This window comes from Austrofundulus limnaeus, unplaced genomic scaffold (assembly GCF_001266775.1).
Source record: "Austrofundulus limnaeus strain Quisiro unplaced genomic scaffold, Austrofundulus_limnaeus-1.0 Scaffold612, whole genome shotgun sequence".
Lineage (NCBI taxonomy): Eukaryota > Metazoa > Chordata > Actinopteri > Cyprinodontiformes > Rivulidae > Austrofundulus > Austrofundulus limnaeus.
This window is the reverse complement of record NW_013953014.1, coordinates 220,511-230,291: the sequence shown is the minus strand read 5'-3', so window position 1 is coordinate 230,291 and position 9,781 is coordinate 220,511. Positions and strand designations below refer to the sequence as shown.

Genomic DNA, 9,781 nt, shown 5'->3' with positions numbered 1-9,781 from the left:
ACATCTGGTGAAAATTTCATGTCATTAGCACCTCTAGTAATATATTTACTGAGAAAAATGGTGACGTGTTCAATACTTATTTTACCCGTTATATATGTAGATGTAAAAATAACATTAGGAGAACCAAACGTGTGAAACGTTTTATTTCTTCCTCTTTTTTTTCTTACTTTTATTAGTCCACTTGATACAGCAGATTTGAACGTTTMAAACATTTAATAAAACTAAAAGTTTTAATGTCTGATAGAAATCAACCTATAACTTTTAATTTTCACAACCACAGACAGGCTGGCACTCAATGGTTTAACTATTAAACCATTTTTATGGTATCAGTAATAATAGTAAATCAATAGATCAAAGTTTGAGTCTTCAAAAAACAAATACTCTTAAAACAAATAAATGACCCATATATAAAAAAAGAGTTGACCTTTTTTGAATTCATTATTTGGTCACGTGTCAGAATCAGACTAGCGTTGCAAGAGAAAAGTGACAAGATTGCAAAAGAAAAGGGGAACTTTAAAATGGAAATCTTTCTTGTATGCAAGTCTAATATAGATAAAATTTGTTAAAACACACCAAAATCTTAACAAACCTTGATTCAAGCCTGTGTCATGATTTGTGACATCATGTGGCGATTGTGCAGATTGCAACCAACTAAAAAAAACTCATCTGATCCTTTATTTTTAAGCCTTTTGTCTGCAATCAGAAACCATTAAAATATTTGATGTAGATAAACAGTAAATTGTTTGTTTGATAGACTCCGTTGCAGATATTTTTATTTTTATATAACCAAAGTTCACACCTAAATGTCACATTCTTGAATTTTTTAACACTTGAATCTTGGACCTGAAAGTGTCTACTTAGTTTATAAAACAAATCAATTTTTTAGACTTATGTGTGTAAATTGATTTTATTATTATTATTTTTATTTGCAGGTATTTGGTGAAGTTCTTGGCTAAACTGGCTCAGGAAAGTGAGGTGAATAAAATGACTCCCAGCAACATCGCCATCGTCCTCGGGCCCAACCTGCTCTGGGCAAAGACTGAAGGGTGAGAACAGTTTTTACACTTATTGTATGAGATCAGAGGTCTGTAACCTGCAGCGCTGAGGCCTCATGTGGCTCTTTGTAGCTTTGAGCAAAAATAATATAATAAAGTAAGGTAAAGGTGCTTTATTTGTCATCAGTGTATGTTTCCACACAATGACAAAATTTGTGCTCTGCATTTGACCCATCCACACCCAAGTGGAGCAGCGGGCAGCCATGTGAGGCGCCCGGGGAGCAGTTAGGATTAGGTGTCTTGCTCAAGGACACCATGACATGTGGGTATGGCAGGGAGTCGAACCTAAGACTTTCGGGTCCCAAGCTGGCTGCTCTACCACTACACCACAGCCGCCCCTATATAATAATGAATAGTACTGATCTACATGACCACCAAAGCAAAGGCCAGTTTTAGCAGTTTTCTTGTCCAATCATTTGCAAATAAGCAATTTAAATGTCAGGGGAAAAAATGATTCTACTAATAATATAAAAAGTGAAACATATTGACTCAGTCATTCTTGCAGTACATATGTTAGTCTCCATCACAGATTGTAACCTGAAAAGATGTTCTATTAAAAAGGAACTTTGATAACAGTAAGAACCGGAAATATAAGCTTACCTTTGATAAAAACAAAGTAAAAGTAAATCAAAAGTAATATGCCACAATTAAATTTCCAAAATCTGTCCTGTTTATGGTCACYTTACAGTAGAAGAACAGTAGCGCTCTGTAGCATTTATTATTTCAAAGTTAGCTGGTAATATTTAATATAATAGGACTCACAAAGGCCTACGTAGTGAAAATAAGCAACAAAAATGCTTGTTTTTCTTTTCTGTACATGAATAAGATATTTTTTATTTTCCATAAAATACTTATTCTTTTCCTCTGAGAACATTTTGTTACTTTGGAAAAAAAATGTTGGCAGTAAAATCTGTTTGATACGGGAAATGTCAGCAATTTATTATAGGGTTTAAATTCTATAATGTAACAAACAACAATTTATGGAGTTTTGTACACTGCTAAATTTATTTCAAGTTACCAGTTTGTTGACCGCAAAGGGCCCTCCAGTGAGCTGGAAACTGCCCACGGGCCACCAGTTGACCCATTTTAGAAATGGGGTAATAATAGATGTTTTGGCTTTAAAGGCTGCCAACCTTTGTTCTAAACCCAAAGTACACAGACTGAATAATTATTGTAATGTATATAAATATACTGTATATGTAAATACTGACTGTATTACTCTGGTTCTACATAGGACACTTGCAGAGATGGCTGCAGCTACATCTGTTCACGTGGTGGCCATCATTGAACCCATTATCCAACATGCTGATTGGTTCTTCCCCGGCGGTAAAACGTCTTCCTGTGAAATTGAGGAAGAAGACAAATATGCAGGAGATCAGTGTGCCAGCTAACTTWCTCATCTCCTCTTCCCCCCAGAGGTGGACTTCAACGTTTCGGGCATGTTTTCCATGCCCAGCCATCCGCCGACCCCCGACCTAGAACCCAACCTGGACAGGAAACGCCCCGGCAGCATGGGGCAGGACGGGGACAGTCTCGCCCCTCGTAAAGACAGGTACCTGTCTCGTCCCAACCTCAGCCTCAGCCTGGTCCGACCCAAGACACTGGGCAGGCAGGAGACRCGGGGCCCGGCGGTGTCGGCCCTTTATGTAGTGGCCGACGAGTCCATCACGGTCACTGAAACACCCACTGAAGATCTGCCCGGTCCAGACTTCAAAGCTGCGCTCTAGTTTAACCGTTTGGTGTCACTTGTTTGAGAAAAAGGAATGKTTTTTTTGTGCACTACATTTCTGTTTGGGTGTTTTTATTACAAGCTAAATGACGGTTTACGTATGGCCGGTGTTGTACTCTRTGAAATAATATTTCTCTTTCAGGGTAACTTAACAAAACCACTTTCAATACTGTTATTTTCTTGTGTTGTGTACTCTTGTGTTTATCTTTTCAAATTTCCAATTAAAGCCTAGGTTTCTCTGTAGGACACTGGTTTTATGTTTTTGTCTGGGCTTCCTGTGTTGCATTGTGTTTATCTGGCGAGGCGCTGCAGTCCAAAGTTTGTTGTTTTTTTCTGTCTCGAGGGTAACTGTAGCTGCGTTTCCATTGCAAATGTGYRCAAAACTTTGTCGATATTCTGTAAATGTCGAAAAAAACTGAGTTTCGCAACTGCAGTGTTTCCATGAAGTAAGAAATGCTATTAAAGTCACGCGTGAATACGCTTCCTCGCGATAAGTCATTACAAACATGGCGGCGATGGATGTAAACACATAGCATATTGCTCCCACGACACTAGCGCTCATCATCAGAGAAGACGTCGCCGTCTTTTATCGAGGCTTACCAGCGACAAGCTCCTCATACTTGGGAGCGGCTACATATGCTATGTTTTTGGGAAATTGTAGTCGGTGAGTTTACTATTTTATACTGCTTCTGTGATATTACTACTACTTCTACTTCCTGTTATCTTCGTCGTCGTCTGTTTCGCCAATAGAAACAGCCGGTTGTTGATCACGTGACTCCCGTGATGCAAAAAAAGGTGTTTCCATTGCAGTTTTGCGAAAAACACCAGTTTCGATACGGCTGAAAAACCACCTCATCCTAGCGCAAAAACATTTTGTCGAAAAACATAATTTTTTTCGAAATTGACATGTTTCCATTGAGCAAATTTATTTTCRAAATTCTAATTTGCGCATTTTCATGGTCAATGGAAACGCAGCTACTTTTGTGGTTTTATGTCCTCTTTGGGTTCTTCTTTCTGGGCTGGTTTCACTGAAGTCAGGACATGACTTCTCTCTCCTCCTCTCTCTATGTCTCGCCTCGTCTCTCGCCCTCTTTTCCAGTTTAATGGTTTGCCCTCCTGAACTCTCTCCCCTCTCCTCCCCCCTCCTTCATAGCCCTGTTAACAAACATCCGGAGCCCACCCCACGCAGAGCTGGCACCGTAAATAGAAAGCAGGCACAACTAACCTCGCCCACCTTCCAACCCACGCTGGCCTCTCTGGAAAGCGGGGGTCCTTCCCAGCAGCCTGAGCCGCAGCCCCCAGTTCTGTCCCAGGCTGCAGAGCCTGGTCCGAGCAGTGCCGGTACTGGCGCTGGTGCTGGCGGTGGGGATGTTCAGGGGGGTGGGGTCCAGGCAGCCACAGCGCAGCCTCATGTTGTAACGCAGCTCGGCGCAGAGGAGAGCAGGTAATGAGCGAGCCGRGGTCGCGACAGTAATCCACCGTCTGCTTGCAGCCAATCAACCGATCCGGAGCCCCGCCCACATTTTTTATGTTTGTGTTTGATCGGTAACTGTAAATTTAATATACAAATCTGAAGCTTGAGAATAACAATCTCGTCGGTGTCCACCTTTAATTTGGCTTCACTAATAAATGGAATGAAACACTCGTCCTGCAGCTCTTTTTTTTTTCTTTTGTTTGTGACAATGAACGGAGCTCCGTCTATTTCTGAAAATGTTCTTTTGGTTCCTCCTTCCTGCTTATCAGCACGCTTCACTGGGTGTGTGACTGCTTAGGAGGCTTTTTTTGATTTTGCATGCATCACTTTACTGAAACAGTTTCACATACTTGCATCTTATTCCCTAAACTTGTTTCTTTTTTTTTCTGAGTTCTTCTTGATCTGAGCTTAGAGTTGAAATAGTATTTGTAGATAAATATTGGTTTTATTCAATTCTGCATGTGTTTTTGCATCTGTGCAGCTCTTCAWTAAACGTGGAGAACAAGTCACTGTGGTGGTTGAACGTTTTGGTCTGTTGTATTCCCACAGCCCGGCCCGGGAGCACACGTCCACCCCCCCTCCACAGAGGAATGGTTTAACTCATCTCACTCCCGGAACCCAACCCTCTCAGGGTGGGTCACGAGGACCAAGTCCACATATGGTCCGCAGAGGTAGGAAAAGTGTGCATTAATATCTTACCTGCTGTAGATAGAGCTTTGAATCTTCATCTGCAACAGGTAAGATATTTATTCATAACTTTCACACAGAACTCCTGAAACATGACGTTATATTCTGCTCTAAAGGTACCAAGAAGCATGCACCAGCTCCCCCCAAACAGCCCAGCCCCTTCGCCTCTCAGTCCACCAACTCCCTGGCGCCCGGCTCACCGAGCAACCCACCCGTCATACCTCGCCGTCACTCCAGCAAAGAGATCATTCAAGCCCCGAGCCACCCGCCGCCGCAGCCGCCTCAAGCCCACCAGGCTCAGGGAGAGCCGGAGCCGTCACCCCCCAGCACTCCCACCCCTCCGGGCACTCCGACTCACGACAGGTCGCACTCCAGCTCGATCCCCTCCTACCCCTCCGGGTCGCTGCCGCGCCCCAGGCCCGCTCCGAAGCCCCGGGCGCGGCCCAGCATGCCTCCACCGCAGAAGCCTGCAGCGAGCGAYGATAACGGCATCTGCAGCTCGGCATCGAAGATTATAACAGGTAATCCAGTCTTTGCACAGCTTTGTTGCACAGCATTGATTGAATAAATAGTAGTAAACAAAACTGCAGTGGAATATATTTCCTAATATTCACTGTGAATGTCTTTAGCAAACAATTTTAGTAATTTACTAGATATACCTGTGAAAATACAGGCGTGAACGAGGAGAGAAGAGCAGAACAATGGCTAAAATTAGCAAAACGGAGCTAAAGGCAGCAAAAAAGCTGCAGAACTGAACAAATGCTAAAGCTAACTTAACAAAACCGGTATTTAAAATTTGTAAATAAAGACTAAAAGTTGTAAAACAAAAGATATTAGGAGCATAAGAAGAAATGGAGCCAGATGGCTAAAGCTGGTTTTTAATTATAAAGTTTGTAAAATGATATAAAAGAACTGTTCCTTTTTATGGGTAAATATTTTGAAAAAAATCACACAAAAAACAAGTCGCAGCACACTAATCGTGACTGAGGTGAAAAATTTGATGTATGAACGGATAAAATAGAGCAAAGTACGTGGAAGTAGTTTGAAAAACAAAAACAGTGCAGAAACTATGAACATGAAAAAAAAAACATGTGAATGCTGAATCAGCATTCGTAACTTAAAGTTGGAATTCTGCAAATGCTTAAAGCATATTTACTGAGTATACAATTAGGATTTTGAAAGCATTTTTCATCAAAGTATTTTTCAGTTGAAGCTCCAGTGAAGAAACCGTCGTCTCCGGTTGTGTTTCAGTTCTTTGCAAAGGCATRTTATCGACTGAAAGGACTTTTCCTGCTCGTCTGCTGACACAGTCCTTAGCTTCCTCTGAGGGGATCTCTGTATTAATTTAGACCTCGGGTGTTCTGGTTTCACTGTCTGGATTTGTGTGGAACTGTGGTGATGTGAAGCGTGACAGGAAATGTGTAAATGTTACAGATGTCTGAGCTGCCGGCCTGCCTGTAAGATGAGCTTTGCACGGCAGGTAATGGTAAGGCTGCTGCTGGCTCCGCTGGTTTTTTTTTTTTTTTGTCTGTGTGAGAAAAACAGGTAGTGCTTGTTGTAGTGTTATCTTGCACACAAGCATAGTATCTATATGCATGTTTTTGTCCTGCTTGGTTTTTAGTGTTCAGACTGGCTTTTGGTTGCTGTGAAAACTAACGCTTCTACTTTAACCCAAGTGTGYTTGTGTGCTTTGATTTATTTTATTTTTTTATGTGTGCATTCTCTTGCACAGATCTGTGCAGAAAATTTTTCATTTTCAGATTAACACACCAAGGAAACTCCCAAATAACCTAAAAAAAATAATTATTTGAAGTTGTTCAGCAGTTTTCATTAGACTGAGAGCAGTCCTTGGTGTCTTATAATGGTGGCATGTGTATTTTAAAGGGGCAATATTATGTTTCTCAGGCTTATATTTAAATACTATACCATAATAAAGTATCTATGTCACCTTTAGTTGTCATTAAAATACTGTTTTATGTTTAAATAGAAAATAAACTTATCTTCTCATCACTTCCTCTTCTAAATGCCTTGAAACTGGCCTCTGTCTCTTGAAGAACCACCTTCCGCTTCTGTCCCGCCCATTTCAGTGGGGGAGGGGGGTGCCATGATSCAGTTTACTTAGCATCTGACAATACATWTCCTCAAAGGTATTTTTAATCTGAAAAGAGCTTCACTGAGTGAGAAGTATTAAAAGCTCTGCAGACAGTTTCACTTTCAGTTTCACCCGAGAGCCTGCAGGAGTCATGGGCGGGGTGTGTGGGGAGGGTAGGGGGATGGGGACACTCTGCCATGAGGAAGTTCGGCTTAAAGACACGCCCCAGAGGCGTTTCTGATCCCCAAAGACGTTTCTGGTCCCCACCTGTCATGGTTTCCTAAAACGCTGCAGGATTTCTCAAACATGCATGAATGAGTCAAAGCAAGGCTTTGAGCATGTTTTTTTACGAGAGTATAACATTATAACATGATATAAAACTCAAAAGTTTGACATGATATTGCCCCTTTAAAAATTATTTTGCAGTGTGTTTTCCTTTTTTTATTGACGGTTATTGTTGATTTGTTTTGTGACTGTTCTCTCTGACTGTCCCGCACAGATGGAGGCCTGGTTCTAAAGGGGATTGGAAAAGCTTTCATCCCTCAGGTGATCGAGGATCAACAGGAAAGGGGCTCTGCTGGTCATGAGCCCGTCCCGCCCCCAGTGCTTCATTTCTCGACAGAATACACATCTCTGTAAGAAAAGGCTTCGTCTGTCCAGCCTTTATTGTTTGGTATCAGATATGAAACAGGTAACCAACGAGCTTCCTGTTTGTTCTCTGGAACAAAAAAAAAAGCCTTCCTTTTTTTGTATTTGCTATATAGACTCGAAACAGAAGCTGTTTTTAAAGCGACGGTTTCAGCCACCACCTTCCACACGAGGCATCGCTCTGTGTTTTTTTCAAGCACTGCTGGGTATTTAAAGCTTGGACTGCAGAGCCTGAGTGCACGAGGCTAAACGGACCTCAGCTGAACTTTTAAGATTGCTGGAAAATTTTCGCCCTCTTCKGTTGGTTCCTGCGTTTTTATACCAAAAGCATTCAATGATGGAAATCTGTTTTTAAACCAATGTTTTTAACCACAAAGAGCCTTTTAATTTAGATCTGCTGCAGCACAGATGTGTGAAAGTTTTATTTATCCTCAATATTTTCCAGTTTTATCATTTACAGCTGACGAAATGTGACATTCTGAGCTGTCAAACTGTGCAGAWCAAACAAAGGACCAAAGAAACTTGAGTTCAGATTCAGAGCTTTTTTTAAAGCACATCTTAATTTTGCTAATGACCAAAAACTTTGACAAGAGTGCAATATATATAAAAACCTGCAGTTTTCCTCCATTGATGACCTCACAGCTTGTACACTGCAGTTTCAATGCGATTTATATTTTTAATCCAGGGGGAGGGGTTTTGATTGTTTTAATTTTTTTATTTGCTTTTATTTGATGTCCACTGAGCTGATCCAAGAACTGAACATAGTATTTGATGCTCAAGGACTAGATTTGTTTTTGTAGAGGGCTGTTTTTTTCCCCTGTAACTGATTGCATCAATTATGACCAAATAAAATCAACTTTTGAGTCTCTCTGCAAACTTCCCTTTCTTAATTCTCAGATTTTTTTTTAATGCTGGATCTTTAGAAAAAAAAATTCCCAATTTTAGCAGATTGTCAAATTTTCATTTCTGAATGTATTAACTGACCAGAATATTTATTGTCATAAAAACAAGTATATCAAATCAAAACACAAGTTGAAGACCTAATTACATACAAGACTGCAAATAAAAATGGCAACTATGTAGTTTAAAAAACAAAACTTAGATTTAAGCAACAAAGAGGACAATAAACCAAAAGTCTGTACAAAAYTTTTCAACCAGCCCAGTTGTCCATACAGAACGCTGCCTTTCAGGCCCAGTAGCCGATGATGAAGACCGTTACAGAGAGGCAGATGATGAGGTTTATGTTTACGATGAGGCGTAGATGCGGCTTCTCCTCCAGAGTACAGATGGTYGACTCAGGTGCAGGCGCAGGACTAACATCTCCTTCCCTCTGTCGCTCCATCCCACACAGCCAGTAGAGGACGGACATGAACCTGGACTGGGTTCGGGTGCTGGAAACGGATGAGTCTGCAGAATTGAAGGAGAACATCAACGTTCATCTGCTAATGATCAACGGGGGTAAACGGTTTGCAGAGGCGCACCTGTTCTGTGATGGCGTGCTTGTCCATTGACGCTTCCAGGTCTTCTTCTCTCCACGCCCTGCTCCACTGAGAACACCTGATCTTTAGGCTCCACAGGGTCGAACCTGGTGAACCACGTCAGACGACTTATCTGTTCCAAAAGACAAGAATGGACAAAACATCTTGCATTTCTTGAAGAATCAGGTGTTAGGACTACGTTTGTAAACTCAGTTGTGTTTTTACCATGGGCGTGATTTGCGGGGGGGTTAACGGGGTTATGACCCACACAATAATTTAGGTTATAGTCCATATACACCCCCCCCCCCCCCMAAAATAAAATGACATCATTTGCTCCGACACATTAGAAATAAACTGGTTAAGCACACAGCTGCAACTCTCTTGTCATTAGGGAACTTTGACCTGATTTAAAACAATATGATGTCATATGTACGTTTAAATATAACTGATAAAAATGACATGCAGGGTCTGCTCTCGTCACATTACGGCTGTGTTTGTTGAATCGCGTAGTAAATTTTACTCTTGGAAAATTGAGAAATGTAGGTATGTTGCTTAATACATCCTAATAAAAAATGTAAGATATTTGTTACTGTTGGGAAAAAAAGGTGTGTGTGTGTG

General features: G+C 41.2%; 2 protein-coding genes across 6 annotated transcripts in view; one reads left to right on the top strand and one right to left on the bottom strand.

Moving 5' to 3' along the window:
• arhgap17b (Rho GTPase activating protein 17b) overlaps positions 1 to 8,553 on the top strand; it is a 39,281-nt gene extending 30,728 nt beyond the window's left edge. For 2 of the 5 annotated variants that reach the window (XM_014027052.1, XM_014027051.1), the window contains 7 exons: positions 933 to 1,046; positions 2,290 to 2,381; positions 2,472 to 2,607; positions 3,938 to 4,228; positions 4,808 to 4,929; positions 5,062 to 5,466; positions 7,537 to 8,553. In XM_014027052.1, coding sequence (XP_013882506.1) covers positions 933 to 1,046; positions 2,290 to 2,381; positions 2,472 to 2,607; positions 3,938 to 4,228; positions 4,808 to 4,929; positions 5,062 to 5,466; positions 7,537 to 7,676 — 1,300 coding nt within the window. In that variant the 3' untranslated portion in view covers positions 7,677 to 8,553. Of the gene's footprint in view, positions 1 to 932; positions 1,047 to 2,289; positions 2,382 to 2,471; positions 2,608 to 3,937; positions 4,229 to 4,807; positions 4,930 to 5,061; positions 5,467 to 6,379; positions 6,432 to 7,536 lie in introns of all 5 variants that reach the window. The other 3 variants (XM_014027053.1, XM_014027055.1, XM_014027056.1) reach the window with 3 other exon arrangements.
• Positions 8,403 to 9,781, bottom strand: part of slc5a11 (solute carrier family 5 member 11) — a gene marked incomplete in the record, with an annotated part of 15,470 nt that continues 14,091 nt past the window's right edge. Inside the window, 2 exon segments of the mRNA XM_014027057.1 lie at positions 8,403 to 9,092; positions 9,167 to 9,296. Coding sequence (XP_013882511.1) covers positions 8,872 to 9,092; positions 9,167 to 9,296 — 351 coding nt within the window.